The sequence below is a fragment of the Sinocyclocheilus rhinocerous genome, unplaced genomic scaffold (genome assembly GCF_001515625.1).
Source record: "Sinocyclocheilus rhinocerous isolate Xijiao unplaced genomic scaffold, SAMN03320098_v1.1 scaffold2743, whole genome shotgun sequence".
Taxonomy (NCBI): domain Eukaryota; kingdom Metazoa; phylum Chordata; class Actinopteri; order Cypriniformes; family Cyprinidae; genus Sinocyclocheilus; species Sinocyclocheilus rhinocerous.
The window spans coordinates 318,637-345,918 of NW_015663513.1; the positions used below are offsets into that span (position 1 = coordinate 318,637).

At 35.6% G+C, this 27,282-nt stretch overlaps 3 protein-coding genes across 3 annotated transcripts in view; all 3 read right to left on the bottom strand.

Annotated features, from left to right (window-relative positions):
- LOC107728966 (zinc finger protein 292-like) overlaps positions 1–19,452 on the bottom strand; it is a 47,375-nt gene extending 27,923 nt beyond the window's left edge. The window contains exons 1-3 of the mRNA XM_016539310.1: positions 19,307–19,452; positions 18,498–18,652; positions 9,062–9,140 (exon numbers count right to left, since the gene is read on the bottom strand). Coding sequence (XP_016394796.1) covers positions 9,062–9,140; positions 18,498–18,652; positions 19,307–19,441 — 369 coding nt within the window. The 5' untranslated portion in view covers positions 19,442–19,452. The remainder of the gene's footprint in view (positions 1–9,061; positions 9,141–18,497; positions 18,653–19,306) is intronic.
- A 2,245-nt stretch (positions 19,453–21,697) lies between these two features.
- On the bottom strand, positions 21,698–22,519 carry LOC107728960 (glycoprotein hormones alpha chain 1). Its single transcript, XM_016539297.1, has 3 exons — positions 22,420–22,519; positions 22,151–22,338; positions 21,698–22,048 (listed from the first exon to the last, which is right to left on the bottom strand). Exons 1-3 carry the CDS (start codon positions 22,511–22,513, stop codon positions 21,974–21,976), a joined length of 357 nt encoding a protein of 118 aa, XP_016394783.1. The 5' UTR covers positions 22,514–22,519; the 3' UTR covers positions 21,698–21,973.
- A 2,847-nt stretch (positions 22,520–25,366) lies between these two features.
- Positions 25,367–27,282, bottom strand: part of fcf1 (FCF1 rRNA-processing protein) — a 23,585-nt gene continuing 21,669 nt past the window's right edge. Inside the window, exon 8 of the mRNA XM_016539311.1 lies at positions 25,367–26,043. Within this exon, the coding sequence (XP_016394797.1) occupies positions 25,995–26,043 (49 nt within the window). The 3' untranslated portion in view covers positions 25,367–25,994. The remainder of the gene's footprint in view (positions 26,044–27,282) is intronic.

Sequence of the window (27,282 nt, forward strand, 5' to 3'; positions counted from 1 at the left end):
CGTGGAGCTCGACTGGCATTTGCCATTGAACACCAGAATTGGCAGGTCCGTCACTGGCGCCCTGTGCTTTTCACAGATGAGAGCAGGTTCACCCTGAGCACATGTGACAGACATGAAAGGGTCTGGAGAAGCCGTGGAGAACGTTATGCTGCCTGTAACATCGTTCAGCATGATTGGTTTGGTGGTGGGTCAGTGATGGTCTGGGGAGGCACATCCACGGAGGGACGCACAGACCTCTTCAGGCTAGACAATGGCACACTGACTGCCATTAGATATCGGGATGAAATCCTTGGACCCATTGTCAGACCCTACGCTGGTGCAGTGGGCCCTGGGTTCCTCCTTGTGCACGACAATCTCTGGGACATTATGTTTCGGTCCATCCGACACCGTCAGGTTGCATCTCAGTGATGCCCTGGTCCGGATCTGGGAGGAAAAACCCCAGGACACAATCCGTTGTCTCATTAGGAGCATGTATATGGAAGGGCAAGAGATATGATTACATGATTGACAGGTCTAGAGTGAACTCGCATTCTAGAGTGGACTCATAACACTCATAACACGAGCGTTCGTGGAATAAAACTGACGGTGCTCTTTAGATCACATAATTCAGTGGAGAATTAATAGAAATGATATTGTGGACAGAACATGTGAGAATAAATCTGTTCTCAAATACCAACGATAACAAGAACTCAGCATCCACTCTCTTCTCTCATGCGGGATACTCTTCTTTGGTGTTTGTTTACACTTGTTTTCAAAACAGCGCCATCAATCTCACCCTTTTGTGCAACTGCAGCTGCCCCGGGCACGTGATATAAGCTTGAATCTAATTGGACGGCCTGTTTCACCGTGGAGCGACGGGGAAATAAATTTGACACAGGACCAAAAAAAATCTTCGCTTCTTTGCGGCGCAAATGATCACGCCTGGTGTGAATAGCCCCATTAGGGATCTATTGTTTCGGTTCAAAAGCGTCATCGCGCTGAACATTTGTGCTGATTTTCGCGTTCAGTGTGAAAAGGCTTTAACAGTCCTCGACTGGTGCTCTGAACTGAGCAAGGTGGGAATTGGTCATATGCAGGGTTGGGAATCGAAAATCGATTCCGATTCGAGAATCGGATACTTAAGGTCAGGAATCAGATACTTGTCAAATTAAAATTTAGATTCCTCCTATCGATTCCTATGCGCTTTTTTTTTTCTTCATCTGTGAGGATCGGACCTAGCAGCGATCTGCCAGGACCTTGCTCGCTAATATAAGCGCTCCAAAGTTTGGCTACATTTGCGATCAGAAAACAAAAAAGCTAAGTATAATATCTGTGATAGCTAAACATGTCGTGTTGAGGGTTTAAAAAAAAAAACTCAATTTATCCAGAATCATGCAGTTCTATTTTGCACACAAACAGCTCTTAAAGAGTCCGGTTTTTATGTAGCCTGTTGATTTTTGTTCATGGTATTCAGCTCCAATAAATGGTTTGCAAAAAAGAGACACAGGATAAATGTTTGATATCATTATTTAATCACATTGGAAAAGAAAAGAATCGGAATCGATAAGCAGAATCGGAATCGGAATTGATCAAATTCAAACGATACCCAACCCTAGTCATATACTCATTACCGCACCTTGAGTGACGTGTGACCCAAAAATCACAATGTCCTTGGTTACGTGAGATTTTTTTAAACTTTATTTACTACATAATAATTAATATTTCATGAAGACATTTGAGAGGCTGGTGTTGGCCTACTTGAAGGACATTAGTGGACCCTTGCTGGACCCCCTGCAGTTTGCTTACTGAGCAAACAGGTCTGTGGATGTTGCAGTCAACATGGGACTGCACTACTTCGTCCAACAGCTGGACAAACCAGGGACATATGCATGGATCCTGTTTGTGGACTTCAGATCCACTTTCAACACCATTATCCCAGATGCCCTTCTGAATAACACAGCTCTCTGTACCCACCTCCATCTGTCAGTGGATCACCAGCTTCCTGACAGACAGGCAGCAGCTAGTGAGGCTGGGAAAATTCACATCCAACACCCACACCATCAGCACTGGAGCTTCTCAGGGCTGCGTTCTCTCCCCACTGCTCTTCTCCCTCTACACAAATGATTGCACCTCAAAGACCCCTCTTTCAAACTCCTGAAGTTTGCAGATGACACTACTGTCATCGTTCTCATCCAGGACGATGACGAGTCTGCTTACAGACAAGAGGTTGAGCAGCTGGCTGTCCGGTGCAGTCACAACAACCTGAAGCTGAACACGCTCAAAACTGTGGAGATGATAGTGGACTTCGGAAGAAACCCCCTGTTCTCCGCCCACTCACCCCTTCTCCCTTCAGGCAGATGCTACAGATCTCTGTGCACTAGAACATCTAGGCATAAAAACTGTTTTATCCCCCATGCCATATTACCTGTGTTCTGTAATTAATTTCTGTAATTCATTCTCCATCTCTAATTACTGCCTCTTTCTCAAGTACTATGTAAATACATATGCACATCTCTTTATTTATAGAACTGTATATAGAGTAAACAATGCACAAATCTGTACATAAATCTTCTGTTCCAGATTTATACACATTATTATTATTATTTATTGTTAAGTCTTACTATTTAAATGTTTTCTGTTCTCATGTCAGATATTTATGTATGTATGTATGTCTGTACAATGCCATTCAAAATTTGGGATCAGTAAGATTTTTAATGCTTTTTAATGGAGTCTCTTGTGCTCATCAAGTCTGTATTTATTTGATCAAAAATACAGGAAAAAATGTAATATTGGGAGATATTATTTCAATTTCTAATATTGGTTTTCTCTTTTAATATACTTTAAAATATAATTAATTTATGTGATCAAAGCTGAATTTTCAGCATCATTACTCCAGTCTTCAGTGTCACATGATCCTTCAGAAATCATTCTAATATGCGGATTTATTATCAGTGCTGGAAACAGTTGTGCTGCTTCATGTTTTTTATTTTAGTTTTTTTGGAAACGGATACTTTTAATACAAATAAATACAGCCTTGATGAGCACAAGAAACTTCGATAAAAAATATAAAAAATCTTACTGATCCCAAACTTTTGAACGGTAGTGTATGTATATGTATGTATGCATGTACCAAGGGCACCTAAAAAACCCCACAACAAATTCCTTGTGTGTCTGTGCACACTTGGCAAATAAAGCTAATTCTGATTCTGACAAAAACTAGCACTTGGGCTGGGCGATATGACCTAAAATCAAAACCTCAATAAACGGAACACTTTACCTTGATTACGATTATTGAACAATTATTTTATTTATTTTTATTCTTTTTTTTTTTTTTGCCCTCAGTTCATTAAAGGTTTGTACTGTAAACTTACTCAACTATTAAAGGTGGGATATTTTTTTCTAATGAAAGAATGCATTTTTTATATTTGGGATTTTAAAATAATTGAAGGAAACAAACTATTTATGGCTATTTGTTGATTATTTCGAACAATTGAAATCAAAGCTTGCTTGAAATGAAGACGTCTTATGAAAAGTCACATTTCAGTTTAACTGTAAAAAGCAAGTTTCCAAAAAAAAAAAAAAAAAAAAAAAAAAAAATTTTTTTTTTTTCAAAAAAAAAAAAAAAAAAAAAAAAAAAAAAAAAAAAAAAAAAAAAAAAAAAAAAAAAAAAAAAAAAAAAAAAAAAAAAAAAAAAAAAAAAAAAAAAAAAAAAAAAAAAAAAAAAAAAAAAAAAAGGCACTGTAAATTGGAATCACTGTGTGAAATAGGGTGAAACTGCCAAGGCAAAAATGTGAGAAAAGCACCGAAAGTAGCTTGTCCAGCAATCTCAGATGAGTCTGTATAGGAAAGCTAATATCAGAATCCCTACATTTTTTGCAAACAAAATAAATGAATATTGCCATGTTAAAAGTAGCGAATAACCAGCATCTCTTGCAAACAAAATACATTTTAAATAATGCAATGTGAAAAATGGAAAATAAATAATAACTTGCATCTCCTGTAAACAAATGTTTTAAAATGTCTGGATCCAACCCTTACAAAGATCTGAGATGACCGAACACTTGAGAAGAGATGATGCCAACCCCCTAGAAGACCTCAGATCCCTGGAACAACATATAAAACTACCAAATTTTGCTTAATCGCAATGTTTAATCGCAATCGCAAAGTTTAATTACAACATATAATCATCGCAGTTAATAGTGTTCACCGTCTGTTTGATTACGTGTAATTTGTAATTATATGTATGATTTTTACTGTACATTTCTGCCATAGTCACCACTAATGCCCTACTCCTAAATATAATGTAGAAATGTAAAAATTTCTGTAAAGCTGCTTTGCAACGATTTGTATCGTGAAAATAATGAATGTAAATAGAACACTACTGATTAAGAGAAATAGCATGCCACAATCTCAAGGATCTTGTCATGTCACGCTATATACGCAACTATTTACTCTAGGTTACTACTGGTCATTCACACTGAAAACGTCATTGCATCTAAAACCACGAGACGCAGCGCTCAGGAACGGTTTTTTAAAAAAGCACAGCGCTGAATGCCTACTCTGCCATGTTGCTGTCAAATACAAAAGTTGCCATGCCAACCTGCTACTGCAAACAAAAGCTCGCAACTAGGGATGTCACGATACCAAAAATCTAGTAGTCGGTGTACCGATACCACTAAAATTACACGATACTCAACACCAAGTCGAAACCACGAGAAAAAATAACAATAATACTTAAACATTAACTCCTTTATTTAATATTACAAAAACACAACATTAGTGGCACTTGGCCTTCAAAATAATACACACGACACGCGCAAGTTTTAAATTATTTTAAAAATGAAAAGATACCATAAATATGAAATTAAAACCGCCAGTAGGTGGCAGCAAGTCACTGTTAGTTTGTCGCTACTTGGTACTTGTACTTTTTTTGTTTGTTTGTCCTGTCTTAAGCAATTTTTTCCCGATCAGCTTTACTAGGAACGAACTCCTGGACATCAGAAATAGCACACCAAATAACTTTCTGCCGACATTTGAGCATTCAGATGTTTTACTGGACATTTTAGTCGGAGGAGCTGCGTTTAGTGAAAACTGTAAAAAGATGGACTGCTGAAGCAGAGCAGGATTTACAGGCCTGCTTCGAACTTACTGATTGGAGTGTTTTTGAGGCTGCAGCTACTGATCTGTATGAGCTTACTGACACCGTGACATCCTACATCCATTTAACATTTTTGTTAAATGTTATTTAACATTTAAATAATGTTAAATAACATTAAATAACATATGCATGACTGCTTGAGGCAGTCATGCATATGCATGACTGCCTCAAGGCTGGCAGTCATGCATATGCTCTGGAACAGAGTAATATCGCGTTCACATCGCAGGCTTTGCGATTAGGAAATCGCAACGTCTCAAATCGCGATTTCGATTCGATTTATCGCACAGCCCTAGTTGTCAGTATGAATATTCTATGTGCAGCGCTCATGTTTATTTCATGAACTCATAATGTTAGCCTTTTGAAGTTTAATCGTCACACTCAGCCATATCGCAATTCTGGTCTTTCCGTCCTCAAATTTAAGACCTCTTGAAATCATAATGAAGACTTTCTTGTACAATTTAAGACTTTTTAAGGTCTTAAATTTGAGACTTTTTAAGACTTTTGCGCTCTCATTTAAATCTCACACAATCATTAGGGCTGGGCAAAAAAATAGATTTTTCGATATATCGTTTTTAAAAATGTGGTCGATTCAATATCGATTCTCAAAGGCCACGAATCGATTTTTTTCAATATTTATTTCCGCAAACATTTGCGACTGAAAACTACTGCGTGCGACTATGAAAATGTTTTTAGGAGCACCAGTGCGATTGACCCGATCATCATCATACTTGTGATTGCGCTCAGGGGAGCTTCAAATGTTTCTACGTGTTTTTGCAGCTTTGAGTAATGTATCACAGACATATCTCAAAATAACCTGATCCTGTTTGATCAAGGCATGCGACTGTTCTGACTTGTCCAATTTTCAGCATCAGTTTTTCATCTTGCATCAAAATTCTGTCTATTCATTGTATGCATTTGAAATATATAGTGGGGTTTTGTTTTATTGTACCCAAGTGTACCTAAAATAAAGTGTTTAATATACAGGTTTGTGGCTCTTAATTTCCTATTAATTAACCATTTGTAATCTTAAGTTCACTGTTCATTTTTTTTATAAATATAGGATTTGTATTAAATCTATATTCATTCATATAGTCAAATCGAATCGAAACCGAATATCGAATCGAAAATCGAAATCGAAATTGAATCGAATTGAGAGCTTGAAAATCGAAATCGAATCGAATTGGAACATCTGAATCGATACCCAGCCCTAACAATCATATTCATATATCATCACCATCTGCCACGTGTAGTTCTTATGTGTGCTTGTAGGCGTTTTTTTCTTCTTTTTTACACTCTGAGGACCGAGTGAAACACTTCCAGGCGTATGCTCTGCCTGCCCCCCATAAGTTCCAGAAGAATTGCAGCTTCTTACGTTACTGAAGAAAAACAAGTACCAACAGGATTTTAAAATGTTCATACCAACTTGGTACCTTAGTATCGGTTCTCGTGACATCCCTACTCGCAATGCTTGCCCCACCTCCGGGGTCTTCTGACTGGTCCACTGTTTTGGAACTGCCATTGATGAGCGGCGCTGCATGTAAAAGTTTAAATTAATTTAACGCACCACTCACGTGCGAGACACCGCAAAAGATGCGAACGCAATGGTCATACATGTCTGTATAGTGCTGACTACATGCACGGAAGTATGTTTTTAAGGGGAAAGTATTAATAGGATTAAAAAAACAACAACGAAATAACAGACATGGGAAAATTACATCAGTTAGAGGTTCGATTAATCGTCCAGCCCTAACTAGCAGTGCTATTTTTATAATCACGTCACTTCTTTATAATCATGGCACACAATATTTGTTTGTACGCATGCATAAATGTACAGTATGTGTATATGATTCTGTTCACTATGTGAATAAAAAATATCACATTATTCAGCTACTTCAGAGTGCAGCCATTCTAGCTGTTCCTGGCTTGCACAATAGCAGCCTCATGTGCACTGAGGTTGTGGCATTCAGCTGATAGCATAGAGATAAAATGTGCATTGAAAATATTTTTCAGTGTTTTGTAAACCCATAAAGTCCTTAACCAAGCCATCTGATATATATTTTTTATTTTGACCTCTTACCCAAGTTCTCTTAATAGTTCTTCCAATAAAAAAATAGTTATGTTATTGTGTGACGGGTGTGATTCAACGGTTAATAAAGCTGATCCTTTATCAAAATTTGATGCTTATATGAAGCTTATATGCAGGGCTTCTCTTTATAGTTCTTCCAATAAAATAATTGTTATGTTATTGTGTGACGGGTGTGATTCAACGGTTAATAAAGCTGATCCTTTATCAAAATTTGATGCTTATATGAAGCTTATATGCAGGGCTTCTCTTTATAGTTCCTCCAATAAAAAAATTGTTATGTTATTGTGTGACGGGTGTGATTCAACGGTTAATAAAGCTGATCCTTTATCAAAATTTGATGCTTATATGAAGCTTATATACCCAAGTTCTCTTAATAGTTCCTCCAATAAAAAAATTGTTATGTTATTGTGTGACGGGTGTGATTCAACGGTTAATAAAGCTGATCCTTTATCAAAATTTGATGCTTATATGAAGCTTATATGCAGGGCTTGACATTAAGCCTTGACATGTGCTTGTCCGGGGAAAAATTTTTGGCGTAAATGTAATTATCCATTCTAAAGCAATAGTCTCATCAGTGCTCTATGAGGTCTTACTTTAATCAGCAAATTTTTTATATTTGCCTAAAATTGATTTCTAGGACACTTTTTACCTTTATTAAGGGCAATAGTTTCCTAACCTTACTAAAAGTATGTGTCATAATTTACGTGAAATTCTTAAATTGTATCAATATATTCAGTTAGAATAATTAGACTCTGTATGGTTGTTACCATTCAAATGTAATCAGTATCAACAAACTCCATCTTTCCACTGCAGAGGAAACACTGAAGCTCCATCGAAAGTGCCATTTAGATGTATTTACACAGACTGTTTAATGAAGATAAGAGGTTCCATAAATGCATTTACCCAGTAAAATTACAAATGCATAAATAATGTTATAAGATTAATGTTTTACTTTTTTATCATATACAGTAAATATGAAATGTTGGAAAATGCAATGATACTTTTAAATATGAAACCAAACCACCAGTAGGTGGCGGCAAGTCACTGTCTTAATGAGTGAGTGAGTCACTGATTCAACCAATTCGTTCAAACGGCTAATTCAGTCAATAAATAAAGCAAGTGACTGGCTTTATGAATGGCTCACTGAATCATTGACTGAAATCAATTTGTTCAAATATGCTGAATCGTTCAGTAACGAAACACACCGCTGTGTGTTGCTCGGAGATGAGCGACTGTTCTGCTGTGGCTTTGCTTAGAACTATTTTCATTTGCAAAAATGGTCAATAATGTGTCAAAAATGTAAGTCAGTTAATATTAACTACTTGTTTATTGAACTACTGTTGTATAAAATCAATGTCTCATTTGCAATCGTGCTGGTGCTTGGTCATGTGGTCGTGTCGTGTGGCTTGGTCGCTTAGCTATATCATATGTTATATAGAATATTTATATATTTTTCTACCGCAGTATGTTTGTTCATGTCTGTTTCTTTGTGCGTGTTGTTGCGCCTATTAGTTTTGATTTCTCCGTGAGTCAGATAACGTTAGGCTGCATGAGCCTCAACTGACAATACATTTTCCGTTATGAGTCACCGTTTACACTGAAAGTAATAAAATCAGAATCATTCTCACCAAAGTTTCGGTGCTGCCCTAGTTATTGTTTGTTATTGATGTTTTATTCAGGTTACTTGTCCAGTCGGGGAAGTAAAATTTTCTTTCACTTGCCCCCTCACAAAATTCACTTGTCCCGGACAATGTCGAGCCCTGTTATATGCTTAATTGTATCATTCTGCCTCATAGTTTAATGATCTAGGTCCATCCATTAATTCCCCAGTCTCTGACCTTGACAGAAGATTGAAACTCTTCCCATAAGGCACCAGGGATTTGTTCAGAGAATGACAACAGAAGATTCAGACAGCTCCTAAGGAAACAAGAACATCTAATGAGTAAATACACTTACACTGTATTTAAAAATGACTCACTTGTTTACTGATGCACTCATTTTTAATTAGTGAACAGCATAGCAGGACACTATATGGTTAAATAGTGAACAAAAATCAGTAAGCAAATATGGACGTTAAGGTATATACATTGCACCCCAGAGAACTGCAGCTCTGCAGCAATTTGAACTAGAATTGCTGCACAGCTGAATGACATATTTAAAACAATAACGAATGACATAATGAGTTCTGTTAGCCACTAAACTCTCTCTGTATAAATGGAAAATACCACCCGTTCTGAAAACCAGGTACGTTGAACAGTTTCTAGACTTTGAAAACATGACACGACCATCAGCGTTAAGTCAGCATTATGCACTGGTCAGTGGAGGAGAATGAATATTTACTAAATATTTGTAAAATATATTTATCAACTTTCGTTTTAGGCATGTCATAAAAAAAACAAAAAAACAAACAAATGTAAAACCCAACAACTATACTCATAGTAGCTCCCTCTTCCACCCAAAATAATTAGTCTGAAAATGGTCAGACTGCACACTGCATCGCACAGAAAAAATACTAGGGTATAGTGTCTGATTTTGGACACAGCTTTAGTCTCCCATATGCTCCTATGTGAAAATTGAAATATATTTGTATATTTGTGGCACGGGATTGAAGGTATGGCGCATAGTTTTTCTTATTTCCACAGGTTCAGCACTTATAATGCAGGAATTTCCCCAAACATTTATTCACTAAAGCATGTAAGCTGAAAGAGCAAATGAATACACAGATTATCAGATCAAATCAGTAGTTTGACAATTTTCTGTGGGATGTTCACAAACAGTGTGACTGATTCTCTCTCAATACAATGCAAAAATGGTTTTCACATCACCACATTACGCATACACTGCAAGTAGCACGCTGTGATACTTCCAGCATGAAAGACATTTCCATTATTTCCATTATAACTGATTTTAAATTATTCAAGTACAAGACGAAGCAAAAGAAAAGAGAAAAACAGTCCTTAGTAAAAACACACCGCCATGTTCAGAGCTGCTTTTGATGTGTGTCGTGGGTTTCATGATAACAGAGATGGAATGTAAACACAATTTACACGATTAAAAGTGCATGAAAATCTGAATAAATCTCCTATAATAACTTACAGTGTTATCATCGAGGCTGAGAAAAGAACAAAACGCTGCAGTCAAACAGGTAAATGCCGTTATCGCTGTTTTCCATGTTCGTGGAGTAAATATGTTTACATGGCTTTTTAAAAATGCTGGGTAGCCGGTGTTTCATATGCGTTTGTCTAATCAACGTACACTGCGTCACTGGTAGTTCATATAGAACTGTTTTAGACCCTACTCTGAAGTAGGAGCTAATTTAGTTTTCCCAAACAGAGTTCCTAGAACTAAATACATTCCTAGTTCCTGCGGTGCAAACAGACCAAAAAGCAGAATCTTCCGTCAATAGTTCTAGAAACCATGAATAGGTTCCTCCGGTGCGAAAGCGCCTAATATATCATTAGGGGACATGGGTATTAATTTAATGCTTTTTCAAAATGACTCTCAAAATGATGCTAGCTGTTGACTTGCATTTTAGGAATCAACACCATGGTTTCAGCTAAAAAGCTTTAATATTGTACTGAAGAAAAAAAGTCATCTACTTCATTTTATTTATATGTTTATTCTATTGCTTGTAATTAGTTTATTTTTTCTTATTTTATCACTGTTTACTTATTTGAATTTAAATTAAATTCAAAGTTTGAAATGAATCAAGTGTAAGCTACTGCGCAACAAAATGTAATTGTACACATTTTTTAATTTCTGTAAGTATATTTCTAACAATTTAAATATGAATCAACACAAAATTATATAAATTGTAAAAACACATACTTTGAATGATTAAACATTTAGGTGAGAAAATTTTTTTTTTAATTAAATTAAAATGCCTAAAAATAAAATAAAAACCCTCCCCCCTCAAATTAACGCTTGGAAATCATATTTCACATCTTGAAATCCATCTACAGCCAGCTGTGCATTACTTTACCATTGGTCCCTTCTGCAGGTTAAGTTCAACTTTGTAATCAGTATTACAATCATCTTTGTACTTTGTTAATATTTAAGTGATTTCTTAAAAGTGAATTAGGATGTGATCTTGACCATTTTTTCCACTGAAGAAAAAAAAAAAGATAATTTTACTTTCACAATGAGCTACACATTTGTATGTTAAATATTCTTCCAAATCTCAGGATTTTAAAACTTTAAAGATGATATTATATAATCACTCCACATTTCACCAGGTGACAATGAATTTATTACATTTTTCTAAGGTTTTTTGAATTGACCCACTTAGTGGACATGACTTGGCAAAGACGACTACAAAAGGGGTTTCAGAGCAAACAGTAAAATCATTCAATAAGTCATAAGTCACTCGCGAGCTACTAGTAGCTCTTGGCCTGATTGGTGGTAGCTCGCCAAGACGTTTTCATCTAATCAGAGTGAGATAATATACACAGGTCCGACTCCCTCCAATGCAAATAATTTTTTTTGTTTTTGTTTTGACATATTGGCCGTGAGGTTATTTTAATGATCCCATTTAGTATTCTAATTATCATTAAACTGGCATTTGATCCTCGCAATTTGAAAAATCCAGGTTAATAATGTGTCAACACCAGACACAACAGTTGTCGTGTCGTGCCACAGTCGGTCTACACTGGACACGACAAAGCGACCCTTGCAGATCATTTGTAATTTGTGTCAGTTCATCATAAATAGAATGAAGCATTAGTTTAGTGTTGGGGATCTGTTGTGTTGCGTCGTGTCGCTCCGCACCGCATCCAGTGTAGACAGCATCACTGATCATAATGGGTTCTACTGTATTCTGTCGTGTCGCTCCGTTCACGTCCAGTGTAGACACGTGTAAAAGAGTCCCACGCAGGTGTAACACGCAGAGTAGGTTTCGTTTTGTGTGAAAATATGATGGAAGGCAGACTGCTGAGAGAAACTCCATGAAAATGTGTGATTGAATGAATTGTATGAATGCATAAGGAGGAATCGGCTATCTTCAGAAAAGTTTCGCTGTCATTTTCTTTTCATTTTCCCACTGTGTTTCTGCTGTTCCATAAGCACCACCAGCTGTTAAACTGTGGATTTACATTTTCATATTATCCCAAGTGTTGAGATTTTTAGAACGCATATTAGCTTATGTAGGACTGTTTATGGAGCAAATTTGGACTGCAACGATTCCTCGATTCTATTCGAGTATTAGATTTTTAAAAAATCATTGATTTCATTCTGCCCGTGTCGAGTAATCGTCAAAATACCGGAAGTGGCTCATTTCACGGACAAGAATCCATGAAATGCATTAGTAGACTGTTTTCCAAGGCTGCATGATATATTAAACCCATTTAAAAAATCATAATAAAGCATAATGCTATTGTGAATTCAGAAACGCTACAATTCAATTGAATAGATACTGTATATGCATTGCAGGTTTAATTATACAGTGCCGTGAAAAGGTTTTTGCCCCCTTCCTGTTTTTAAATTTTTTTGCATATTTGTCACACTTAAAAGATTCAGATCATCAAACCAATTTTAATATTACGCAAAGATCATGCAAATAAATACAAAATTTAGTTTTTAAATGATAATTTCATTTATTAAGGGAAAAAAGCTGTCCAAACCTACCTGGCCCTACGTGAAAAATTAATTGCCCCTCCTCTTAAATCATGAAAGAACTGTGATTAACCACATTATTTTAGAAAGCGCCAGGCAGGTTTGGACAGCTTTTTTCCCTTAATAAATGAAATCATAATTTCAAAACTGCAGTTTATATTTACTCAGGTTATCTTTGTGTAATATTAAAATTTGTTTGATGATCTGAATCTTTTAAGTGTGACAAATATGCAAACAATAAAAAAACCACTTTTTCACACCACTGTATATGAGCTTTAATTATGTACATGCATGTAGGTCACGTGTGCGTGTCAGAGCGGCTCCGTTCACAATAAATGCTGCTCCACACGAACTGCTATCATTTACATGTGTGGACTGTGGAGTGTCTCAAATTCCATCTCTGCATATTGTTATGAGTTTGGGTTTATTATAACGTTCATCTGGGAACGCAACGTGCGCCATTTCATCAGATTTGTAAGGTAAATCATTTAGAAACATATGCAAACCCAGGAGAATAAATCAATATCTTTCTCAATATGCTAACTGTTCACCGTGATTTCAAAATAAAAGCTCAAACCCTCACTCCGAGTTTACATGCTTTGATGTCCACATATTCAAGAAATTACAGTGGCTGTAGCATTTGTCGTGAAGAAATTGCCAAATAATAAAGTTTAGGTGGACATTTAAATTAAATAATGTTTAGTCAATATTAAACAAGGATTAGATCCCACAGTAAACTGTAAAAACAATCGTCAGGCTGTTGGCGCCCTCTGCAGGCATTTGTTATAATGCGTAATGTACGTTAGCTGTATTGTTTATAATACAGTATGTATTTTAACGGTTTTGTTCAATAAAACCATATGATTACTTGCTTTTGATATATTATTTGAACTAATTATTATTGCCTCATTACTATGTATTTTAAGTAATTTTAAAAGCTATTGCTCGCTTAGATCTATTTTTACTACCACAAAAAAATAATTATAATGATCAAATTACTCGATTAATCGTCAAAATAATCAACAGATTACTTGATTACCAAAATAATCGTTAGTGACAGCCCTAGAGCAGATAAAATATAATTTATCATCTTGAACCATCCTTTCATATATAAAAATTATTTAAAAGGCTGAAATGTAATATTTAATTGCTTCTATTGTCCTCATTTGTAAGTCGTTTTGGTTAAAAGCATCTGCTAAACAACTAAATGTAAATGTACACAATTTTTTTGGTCAAAACTTTATTTCAACATGTAGTACATGTCAGTAGATAACATGTTATGAATATTTATGCAAACAAAAAGTGCATAGTGCTCCTACTTTTTATTGGTTTTCGGCATAAAACTTGATTTCAGTGTGTATCCAGCACATTTTAACATGTATTATACCATGTTATACCATGTATAACAGTTTGGATTGATACATTATTTAAGAGATTTATGTATTGGATAACATGGGTAGCTCTAGTCCACTTTCATTTTTAAAAAGTCGCTCTCGAATGAAAAAAGGTTGGAGACCTCTGGTTTAATTTAACCTTTAGTTTTAATGTGTTAAAACCCTCATATTCAGTTCAAGTGATACTAAAAATAAATAAATAAATAGATAAATAAATAGGGATGCACGATATTATCGGATATTAGATCACGTCAACGGTGCAATTAGATCACGTCAGCATTGTGGCTCATTCTTGAAGCAAAGTTTTGCCTGAATGGTGATTGGATTCACTGTTTTGATCGCTTCATTTAAACTGAGAATTAGGGCTGAACGATTTTGGAAAAGAATCTAATTGCGATTTTTTTTACTAATATTGCAATTGCGATTTAATATGCAATTATTTTTAAAGCTCTTTATGTTATGTATTATTCAACAAAGACAAGCTATAAATCATTGTATAGTATGACCAACACACTATTAGATAGATTAAACATAAATGTTTTTTTCTGTTGGCCAGGCCTATATGTTACGATGAAATTAGGTGATGCATGAATTGATATGAATGACATTTTTATTTAACAAATACAATCACAGTATAGTGTACGGTGGCCGAGAAGTGCTAAACAAATCACAATTCTGAAAACAAAATAAATTACAAACGCAAATGCAAGTCTAAAAAACAGAAATCATAATTTCAAAACTGCAGTTTATATTTACTCAGGTTATCTTTGTGTAATATTAAAATTTGTTTGATGATCTGAATCTTTTAAGTGTGACAAATATGCAAACAATAAAAAAACCACTTTTTCACACCACTGTATATGAGCTTTAATTATGTACATGCATGTAGGTCACGTGTGCGTGTCAGAGCGGCTCCGTTCACAATAAATGCTGCTCCACACGAACTGCTATCATTTACATGTGTGGACTGTGGAGTGTCTCAAATTCCATCTCTGCATGTTGTTGTGAGTTTGGGTTTATTATAACGTTCATCTGGGAACGCAACGTGCGCCATTTCATCAGATTTGTAAGGTAAATCATTTAGAAACATATGCAAACCCAGGAGAATAAATCAATATCTTTCTCAATATGCTAACTGTTCACCGTGATTTCAAAATAAAAGCTCAAACCCTCACTCCGAGTTTACATGCTTTGATGTCCACATATTCAAGAAATTACAGTGGCTGTAGCATTTGTCGTGAAGAAATTGCCAAATAATAAAGTTTAGGTGGACATTTAAATTAAATAATGTTTAGTCAATATTAAACAAGGATTAGATCCCACAGTAAACTGTAAAAACAATCGTCAGGCTGTTGGCGCCCTCTGCAGGCATTTGTTATAATGCGTAATGTACGTTAGCTGTATTGTTTATAATACAGTATGTATTTTAACGGTTTTGTTCAATAAAACCATATGATTACTTGCTTTTGATATATTATTTGAACTAATTATTATTGCCTCATTACTATGTATTTTAAGTAATTTTAAAAGCTATTGCTCGCTTAGATCTATTTTTACTACCACAAAAAAATAATTATAATGATCAAATTACTCGATTAATCGTCAAAATAATCAACAGATTACTTGATTACCAAAATAATCGTTAGTGACAGCCCTAGAGCAGATAAAATATAATTTATCATCTTGAACCATCCTTTCATATATAAAAATTATTTAAAAGGCTGAAATGTAATATTTAATTGCTTCTATTGTCCTCATTTGTAAGTCGTTTTGGTTAAAAGCATCTGCTAAACAACTAAATGTAAATGTACACAATTTTTTTGGTCAAAACTTTATTTCAACATGTAGTACATGTCAGTAGATAACATGTTATGAATATTTATGCAAACAAAAAGTGCATAGTGCTCCTACTTTTTATTGGTTTTCGGCATAAAACTTGATTTCAGTGTGTATCCAGCACATTTTAACATGTATTATACCATGTTATACCATGTATAACAGTTTGGATTGATACATTATTTAAGAGATTTATGTATTGGATAACATGGGTAGCTCTAGTCCACTTTCATTTTTAAAAAGTCGCTCTCGAATGAAAAAAGGTTGGAGACCTCTGGTTTAATTTAACCTTTAGTTTTAATGTGTTAAAACCCTCATATTCAGTTCAAGTGATACTAAAAATAAATAAATAAATAGATAAATAAATAGGGATGCACGATATTATCGGATATTAGATCACGTCAACGGTGCAATTAGATCACGTCAGCATTGTGGCTCATTCTTGAAGCAAAGTTTTGCCTGAATGGTGATTGGATTCACTGTTTTGATCGCTTCATTTAAACTGAGAATTAGGGCTGAACGATTTTGGAAAAGAATCTAATTGCGATTTTTTTTACTAATATTGCAATTGCGATTTAATATGCAATTATTTTTAAAGCTCTTTATGTTATGTATTATTCAACAAAGACAAGCTATAAATCATTGTATAGTATGACCAACACACTATTAGATAGATTAAACATAAATGTTTTTTTCTGTTGGCCAGGCCTATATGTCCGCCCCCCCCTCTTTCCCAAATCCCCATCCCACCTCAGACTACCAAATAATTTCACTAAACATTATGAAAAATTAATGCTTTTCTTAATTTAAAAAACCTACAGTGGAAAAAAAACATCTGCATCACTTGAAACATTGAAAAATAGCATAGAGAGAATAAATGTTATTTTTATTATTCTCTCTGTTATTTATTTATTTATTTTTTGTGGGTTTCATGCTGTCCGCTAAGGCATAGGACAAAAAAATCACGGCACGACGCGACACGACAAAACCCCGACATTAAACTCATGCCTTGTTCTATTTATGATGTACTGACACAAAGATAAAATGATTTGCAACGGTCGCTTTGTCGCGTCCAGTGTAGAGCTGTTGCGGCGCGACAACTGTAGCGTCCGGTACAGACATGGTGAGTGAAGCCGAGAGCAAGATATGCCTCGTCATATTTTCTGCATTTAGCTTTTAAATGACCAGCACCTGCCTGGGTCTGTGCGACTTCATCTATGGCTTTTCTCTTCCCTTTCACAAACCGATCCATCTCCCATTCTAAGTTACGTTTTTTGGCTGTTTACTGTTTTATTTATTTTCTTTTTCTGCTGAAAAGACTCCAGGGGGTAAAATACATGTTTTTTGGAGGGGTTCCCCAAACCGCGGACTTGGCAACACTGTAGCGTGCCAACTTGATGCTTCCTCTGAAGACTGCTTAGATGTGTTCGACTTGAAGCGCTACTTAGACCGATCGGTGTGTGTCATCTGCGAGACTGCGAGAGCTATAAGAGAGCGGACGTCTCCTTATGCTTTCTCTCGCCGTACTTTGATGTCATACACCGATCGATCTTCAAGTCGAACACACCTCTTTACTCTCGGCGTTTTCGCACCGCCGGAACTGGGTGCGATTTTAGTACTGGACTGCCTTTTACGAGAACCAAATTAGTTCCAAAACGCCCTCACCCGCCATGATTCAAAACACCGTGTAAACATACTGTAAACATTGTGTCAAATTATTTCGCAAGTATGGAGAACAGCGATAGATGGACGGACGCTGAAGTGCAGGCACTTGTAGCAAATGTAGCACTGCCAGTTGTCGTTAAACATTCTTAGTCCGGCTAACGTCACTTCCTAGTACACACTGTCGGTGCGAATGCAACCCTTTAAATGGTACTGGGAAATAGTTCGAGCAAAATCGTCCCAGTACTTTAGTACTGTACATTTAGTTCTGGAACTAAAGCGGTGCGAAAGGCCCTATAGAGTAAACAGTAATAGCACGTGCAGCGGTAGCCTCCAGCGGGTCCTAATGTCTGCTCAGTAAGGAGTTTTAATTCCGTAGGGGGCGCTGTTGGCCCACTTCTAATAAAATGAAAGCAAAATGCACAAATAATATTTAGACTGTGTTTCTAATTAAATAAAGCAGTAATTGATGCCATAAAATCATGAGTATGTTTTGATTTAAAGGTCAGAAGCTATAGCTTACATGAACAAAAAAAAATAAGACGACCGCGTTTTTTCAGATGTATTTCCAAGAAAAAAACATCGTCTTATATTCGGGACAATACGGTATATATCGGTATCGGTATCGGCCAAAATGAGTTGAAAATTATCCGGATATCGGCAAAAATCCAATATCATGCATCCCTATAAAAAACCTCAAAAAAGAGAACAAGCATGCAAAGCTATTGTGATATATCAATACAGAGAGAATACCAATGAAAAATATACTCACCATGACAACTTCTCCAGCACATCTGTGACGTGTTCACATTCAGGGCTGAGGAACGGGCTGGCCTCAGCACAACACATTATAGCTACTGTATACATCTCCAAAAGAGGAAGCGGATCTTCATCTGGTCTCCACTGACATCCATGATGCATCAAAACCTGCATGAAAAAAAGAGCCATAAATATATGGTCCAGCCCAAAGCCATTTCCAACAAAGGGATGTAACAGTAGTAAGAGTAATAATGAAATATGGTACATGCTAGATCGGACAAAACAGCAGTGATTTATATGATATGCAAATTAAAAATTTTCAAATCATATATTGATAGGATCCTAGCATGATTTATTGAATCTGTTGGTCAAAGAATTTTGTCACAAACTGATAAATAATGAATTGAGAACAGCAGTTTTCTTCAATAAAAGAGAGAACAATTAAAACACTGTCTCTTTAAGTTACATCTGCTGAGTTTTTATATAGATAACGGTTATAGGATTATATATAACATACATATTTTTTTCCCCTGAGTAAAAGTACAGGCTGCTGCTGCTGCTGCTACAATAAGCTAATGAGTTAGCCATCAGGAGCAGTTGACCATACCATACAAACAAACGGCATGACTGCAAGATTTAATGATTTTAAAAAACAATCATGCTTCATCTCTCCATCACACAGCTTTCTGTGTTTTACCCATCACATTTATAAATGACTGTATTATTATTGTTAGTTTTGTTATCGTTGGTGCAGCGATGCAAACATGCAGCATCGTCCACGAACAAAGACTGATAGATTAAAACGCATGAATAAAGTCGTACTTGACAGAAATCCTGACAAAAACTATTGGAGGCATCTAGCGTCGACTCGGAGCTCCTTTTTAATTCAGAGATGAGATCCTGAAATTTGTGTCTGAGGGCCACAGCCTCAGTCGCGCTGCCCTCCTCCTCCGCCATCTTCGCTGCATTCACACCAGCCCAAATATCTCAAACTACTACGGCCAAGGCCTGATCCATATTCATGACCCGTGCATTCGCTATTAGATGGTTACCAATCAACGTCAGCACAACCTAATTAATATCCACAAGAAATCTGCATCACAGCAACGTTACCAAGCGATGTCTACGAGGCATATTTAATATTTATGATTGTGAAGCAGTCGCCATAGTAACTGATATGAAGTACATCAAAGCATCATAATTAATATTTATCACCGATTTTTCGTCATAGTAGTATTCGAAACTTCGCATTGCACACACTGTCTCAGCAATGGCGCAGGCGGTATGCGGGCGTCTCTTTTCACAGAAATTACTAAAGAAGAAAAATAATAACAATAATCACTATCGTTTCAATCTCATAAAAGAAACGATTTAAAGGAGAAAAAAAAACTTGAGATAATATTGTTTTTGCTAAGTGTATTCGTCTTATTAAGATTCAAGTGGCTTTATTGGCATGGCAAAAAAGGCTTTGCATTGGTAACAATAAATTACAGACATACACATTTACAGTTTTGATAAGAACAACGAAAATGAAACGACAAAAAAGTACACAATGATTTGGTTTCTTATTTAAATGTGTTGATCATTATGTGTTATTGTGTGGTTGGTGGTCCTGTTGCACTAGCTAATCTTTTATCATGACAGACAGGACATCACAATCCAGGTTTGCATATTTGCTGAGTTTCTCTCAGCATACGTGGGAGAATGTTCCTTTATGTCATCAGGTTCAAGTCTTGTTCATGGGTTTTGATTAAAATGTTCTTTACACTGAGAAAAAATGCTTCTTATAAGAACTATTTACTGAAAATTCTTCTTCCAAAATGGTTCTTCTAAGGCTTTAATCAATGCGAAAACCCACTTTGAAACTTTTGCGTGTAGGAATTTCAATCACCCTCAATCCATACAAAGGATAAAGCAAGTATAAAAGTGATGGAGAAAAGAAGAAACAAAGCATGTCACAAGCAATCATATTTTAAATTTAATATATGGATTTGAGTAAGATGACAAAATAAGTGAGCAATTACCAGCAAAAGAGGGCTTAAACTAATAACAAGCAGAGTGCAGTGATGGTGTTTTCTTGCATTTTATTAATGATAAAATATCACATTCTGTGCTCTTAAAATGTTGGTTGCAATAATGATTGCGCCCAAATATCTCAAACTACTACGGCCAAGGCCTGATCCAAATATTCATGACCCGTGCATTCGCTATTAGATGGTTACCAATCAACGTCAGCACAACCTAATTAATATTCACAAGAAATCTGCATCACAGCAACGTTACCAAGCGATGTCTACGAGGCATATTTAATATTTATGATTGTGAAGCAGTCGCCATAGTAACTGATATGAAGTACATCAAAGCATCATAATTAATATTTATCACCGATTTTTCGTCATAGTAGTATTCGAAACTTCGCATTGCACACACTGTCTCAGCAATGGCGCAGGCGGTATGCGGGCGTCTCTTTTCACAGAAATTACTAAAGAAGAAAAATAATAACAATAATCACTATCGTTTCAATCTCATAAAAGAAACGATTTAAAGGAGAAAAAAAAACTTGAGATAATATTGTTTTTGCTAAGTGTATTCGTCTTATTAAGATTCAAGTGGCTTTATTGGCATGGCAAAAAAAGGCTTTGCATTGGTAACAATAAATTACAGACATACACATTTACAGTTTTGATAAGAACAACGAAAATGAAACGACAAAAAAGTACACAATGATTTGGTTTCTTATTTAAATGTGTTGATCATTATGTGTTATTGTGTGGTTGGTGGTCCTGTTGCACTAGCTAATCTTTTATCATGACAGACAGGACATCACAATCCAGGTTTGCATATTTGCTGAGTTTCTCTCAGCATACGTGGGAGAATGTTCCTTTATGTCATCAGGTTCAAGTCTTGTTCATGGGTTTTGATTAAAATGTTCTTTACACTGAGAAAAAATGCTTCTTATAAGAACTATTTACTGAAAATTCTTCTTCCAAAATGGTTCTTCTAAGGCTTTAATCAATGCGAAAACCCACTTTGAAACTTTTGCGTGTAGGAATTTCAATCACCCTCAATCCATACAAAGGATAAAGCAAGTATAAAAGTGATGGAGAAAAGAAGAAACAAAGCATGTCACAAGCAATCATATTTTAAATTTAATATATGGATTTGAGTAAGATGACAAAATAAGTGAGCAATTACCAGCAAAAGAGGGCTTAAACTAATAACAAGCAGAGTGCAGTGATGGTGTTTTCTTGCATTTTATTAATGATAAAATATCACATTCTGTGCTCTTAAAATGTTGGTTGCAATAATGATTGCAACCTTTTGGAAAAGAAGTGGTGGAAAAAACACCCAGCCTTGACAATTTACATGGTAGAAAAGTAAATATGCACAGCTAACAAAATTCTAATAAGTGGCGTAAAATGACAGGTAGACGGGAATATAACTAGTTTTAGGCAAACACAAGCAAATCTTGAATGTCACAATGTTTTTTTAAGACTTATGATAGTAGCAGGTGCTGCAGTGGCAGTCTGTGTGGTTCACTAGTTTGACATCATTGACAAGCACCTACAAATAAATACAAAAACAATATTTGTTATATACTCAAGAGTAAAATAATATAATGAAACATAATATTACAGCAATAGCAGTTATGAATGCACATTTTACCCGTTTAACTTCTTTGGCTACACAGCATGTAGCTTCTGATGTGATATTTTTTGGAACAAGCATGGTTTTCTTGGACCTCAGGGGCGTGGGGTAAGCCCTAGAAAAGCAGCATCCCATACACTGATAGACAGGAGCTCCAGGTTTTGAGAAAATGTTGTTCTCCTTGAGTTTGCACTCCTCACATCCAACTTGTATAAAATAAAAATATAATAGTAAAGGAAATGGTCCCATATGAAGTATCAAAATTTAGTCATTGGTTAGCAACTTACAGTTATTCATATCATTTCTTGGATACAGTTGTCCAAGACGAATAAGCATAAAAAACAATAATATACTTGCTCCAGCATATCTTGTCCAAAACATGATGACTATAATAGAAGAAAAAAAGCTAAAAAGTGTACATACATTAGGCTACACAACTGCACTCATATTTTCAAAATACAAATATGTACACAGACCATTCTTTGTACAGTTTGCTACATTTGTACATTTTAAATGTATTTTTTAAGCTCATAAATATTTCATTTGAAAAATTACCTTTGTTCTTGACTTCCTGCGAGATGTGATCAATCTGTCTTCTCAGAAACAGGTATAGCTACCTTTTATACCTTGCTTGCGTCTGCCCCGTTTTGTGTGCGTGTGTGCATGACCAAGTGTGTGACTGTTCCCTTGCTGACCTTGTAATCCATTAGGTAAATGAAGTAAAGGACTGAATATGTACTGTAGTTTCAATGAACAATATTTTGTCTTTGAGACATCTGACTTTTATCGTTTACATTGTTGACTGAAAAAAAAACCCCACCCAGTTTGAATAGAAAAATTTGCTCTGCTGTTTTTTTTTATTTTTTTAATTCAAACCTTCAGATTGTTACATGATTTACGGACACAAAAATTATCCTGTAATTAATGCTGTCCTTAATCTCTTCTATAAACACACAGTATCAAGTGTCAAGGTTGAATGTTTGCTTTGCCTTCACTATCTCTCAATCTTTCCATCTGCAGCAAATCCACAAGACCTTGGTTTGGATTGTGCAGTTTCATGCCTGATGCAAAGGTAATTCAATATTTTCAATGCCAGATGGAGAGTCACATAAATAACAAACTGAGATTGTAGGAAATGACAATGGCAACATGCAGACATATTCCCAAAAAATGCACATGTTCTTTTTTCTATTTTATGCTACCGGATTTTCAACACTGCAGTTTATTTGAAGCCTTTGGTCTAGCTTTTGTGCTACTTTGTAAATTTATTGTTCTGCTTCCTTTTACGTTCTCCAGTGTACAAAGTCCTTTTTTTTTTTTTTAAGACCAAGTAAAGAAACTTTATAGAACAAATTTAAGTGAACACAACTTCCTTTTACGTTCTCCAGTGTACAAAGTCCTTTTTTTTTTTTTTAAGACAAAAAAGTAAAGAAACTTTATAGAACAAATTTAAGTGAACACAATACATCAACATTTTGCCTATAGGGAGCACATGATGAAAAACAACTTTCAACAGATCACCATTACTTTAAATTGTTTTACAAAAATGATGGCTTGAATATCTCTGCTCCTAACCACTAACTTATGTTTCTGATCAGACCCGTCAGCTATACCCCTTTATGACACTGCCGTTCCACTTGAGCTATGGATTCAAATACATGCAGTTTATTAGAACATATTCTTTTAGTCCTTCGACTTCAACATTTGATGTTCAATTCAATGTTACTTATAATTCCTTAATTATTCGTAAAAATTCACTAGCAATTTCGAAGCGAAAAAAGCTGGTGAACCATTTACTAAACACATGAGCAAAACTAACAAAAGCAGCACTGCAAATGCATTTTGCATGAATTCAAGTATTCTTCTATAAATCTGAAATTGAAACAGCAGTTCTAACAAACTATTTGTTGTCATTAATAATGGAAGTGACCACAAACTACAGTCAAAATCAACCAAATTACTCAATTAGTTTTTTTTTCTTTTGGAGACACTTAGGCTGGAACAAACATTTATCCAATCTAACTCCAAACTGCAAGATTCAGAAAAGGTGCATCTGCACATCTTTCTATGGTTACTGGCAGATGAATCAGCACATAACTGTCACTAATTTAAGCCACGGAGATATTATGCCTTCTCTTCACTTTAAAATGAATTGCAACAAGAAAACAATCCCTCATGCAATTTAATGCCATGACTTAAAACTTTCTGCTCCAATTGAATACCTTTTTAAGGCCAGAAAGTGTGAATTAAGACAGAAATGTGACAATTTTTATGTGACGACCCATGATCATGATTTGAGATTTAAATGATCAATTTAATCGATTTATCCTAACCTCATTTATAGACCACTTCCATTCTTTGCACTTCCTGACTGGATATAGAAAGCTAGCGTTAAGAGTTTTTTTTTTATTTTTTAAGAAAAACAAGCAGTTATAAAATGAATAGAGAGTGCAAGTGATAGAGGGTCAAGTGTTTTTTTGTTTTAAAAAAAAAGGAACAATATAGCGACGATCACTTGCAGAACGCAAGCTTCTAGAAGCCACATAAGTCTGACATAATAAATTTAGGTAAAGGGGTGCAGAGCCAGTGGTGGTTTTGTAGGCAAACAGTGCCTTGAATTTTATGCGAGCAGCTACTGGTAGCCAGTGCAAATTGATGAACAGAGGTATAACGTGTGTTCTTTTCGGCTCATTAAAGATTAATCTTGCTGCCGCGTTCTGGATTAATTGTAGAGGTTTGATAGAAATGGCTGGAAGACCTGCCAAGAGAGCATTGCAATAGTCCAGCCTGGATAGAACAAGAGCTTGAACAAGGAGTTGTGTTGCATGTTCTGAAAGAAAGGGCCTGATCTTCCTAATGTTGTATAAAGCAAATCTGCAGGATGGGGCAGTTTTAGCAATGTGGTCTGAGAAATTCAATGCTCAGTTAGTCCTATACAAGTATTTATAACAATGGTCACTGATTTGTGATAATTTTACACATACTGCTTGGCACACCAACGGAAATTTTAAGACAGGCATAAATCATTCCTTAGAACAGCAAAAGCAAGATAATAAAAAAAAAAATATTTAGCCAGTACAATGTCCCAGTAGCCTATTTTACATTTAATTGCATTCAAGTCATCCTGTGTGTAGTACTGCAGAACGTAAATATGGGTTTAGCCACAAGAAGCCAATGATAATTAACAATAATAATTCACAAACAACATAATAATTTGACAAACAAGGATACTGATAAATTTATCTATGGTGATTTTTATTTATGACAGCCTCCAAGCAGAAGGGATCCAACCAGATGTGTAAACAACTGACAGAGATGCCATTGTTAAGATGAAGACAAATAATAATAAAAAAAAATTCCTAAGATTCTCTGAACATAAAAGAGTGCCAGGGAGTGGCTTCAGGGGAAAGGTTCATTATTATTTAAAACTGCATTGGTGAGCTGTTAACATATTGCAATAGTTAAAGACTACTAGGCCAATTTAATATGTTTGATTAAATCAATATCATTGATGGGAGACACCAAATAATTTAAATCAATAACACATTAATATCAAGAAGAGGACATCCTAGATCACCGAAGTTTCCCACAACAGCCACCAGATTTGGACTAGTCATTTAGATTTGGATTAGTCATTTTCACTGGTTGCAGATCATTTTCCTCCTATATTTTCTCCACCTTTTAATTTCCTCTGATGTACTCTGAACTGCGGGGGATCTGGGATGCCAAAAACTTTATTGTACTGAGTTCTGAACATAATTCACAGGGGAAATCTTTTAAATGTAGAAGGTCCCCCACTTATCCACCAAACAAATTCTTACAAAAAAAAGAAAAAAAGAAAAACAAACAAACAAACAAACATCTACATCCGTGGTGCGCCATAATCATCTGGCATCCTCTCAATGTTATACCTGAAAAAAAATATAACAGTTATATTAATTTACACAAGTGACAAGATAATATTCTTCTGTTACAATAATCGGTTGACAATTTCAATCAATCGGTCGGACTTGAAGCAGTGCACGCCAGTTAGAAATTTTGTCCGACTTGAGATGGTGGCAATGCCATGTCACTGTAATGTATGCCATCAAAGTATTGTAAGAGCGATTTGAGAGCAGTTGGCTGCCTCAATCTGCACAGCTTCTCCAGAGGGACCATGTGTGTTTCATGTTATTCTGACACCTTCATTTCCGGTATTGCTCTCAAATCTGTGTTTTTATAATAGAACTAACTCATTTTATGCATCCCTAATACAAAAATAAAATAAAATACAATTTTAATGTTATATTAATAGTTTTGGCCTAGTTAAACTTTATTAATCTATATACAGGTGATTTATTAAGCAGTACTTAACATTTTGAACGAAAAGTGTTTGTTGCAAGTTAAAAAAGGTTCGAAATGTCTAACAAATATTGTATCTAATCCACTCAATCTATGAAAAAGTACACAAACACTGCCAGATCATCACTACGGGAAGCAGAATGCGTCTGACTTCAGTCAAATTCTGGAGTTTGCACAGAACCTTCTTACTTGCACTCACCAGCTGATAAGGCAAACCCCCCAGACCCACTCCTCAGTAACATTAAAGGCACACAGGGACGCGGGAAGTAGGGGTGCTGGGGGGGCTGCAGCACCCCCTGTTTTCACAGGGTTGCAAATGCAACGCCAAATTTGTTCATTTAAAATGTATTAAGTTTTATCATTTAATAATTTATTTGTAATAATCTCTGAAATGTAAATTGTAGGTGGGCTATAATAAACCCACGCTTATCTTTATAAACATGATTAATTTTACTTGTGATGTTTTCTATATGGGATGATTAGCCTAATCCTCATGAACACGTGACGCTGGCGCGTCGTTTCAGACCGAGCAAGATTCACTTTAAAACTAGGAGATAATGGCGCAAAAGCGAATTTCCGATTTTTTTAAATGCCCAATGCTTACTCATCTGGCATTGCTTCATGTTCACGGAGACATTTTGGACAGCGTAAACATTCAAGACATGATGAAAGAATTTGTCCGCTCCTCTGCTGAGCACAAATCCACGTTCGGGGTTAAGGTAGGCACTTTTCATTTTTATTTTAATTTCACTGTGCAGGTCATTTTATTGTAAACGACAATGGAAACAACAGCCCAATGACTTTTCTTT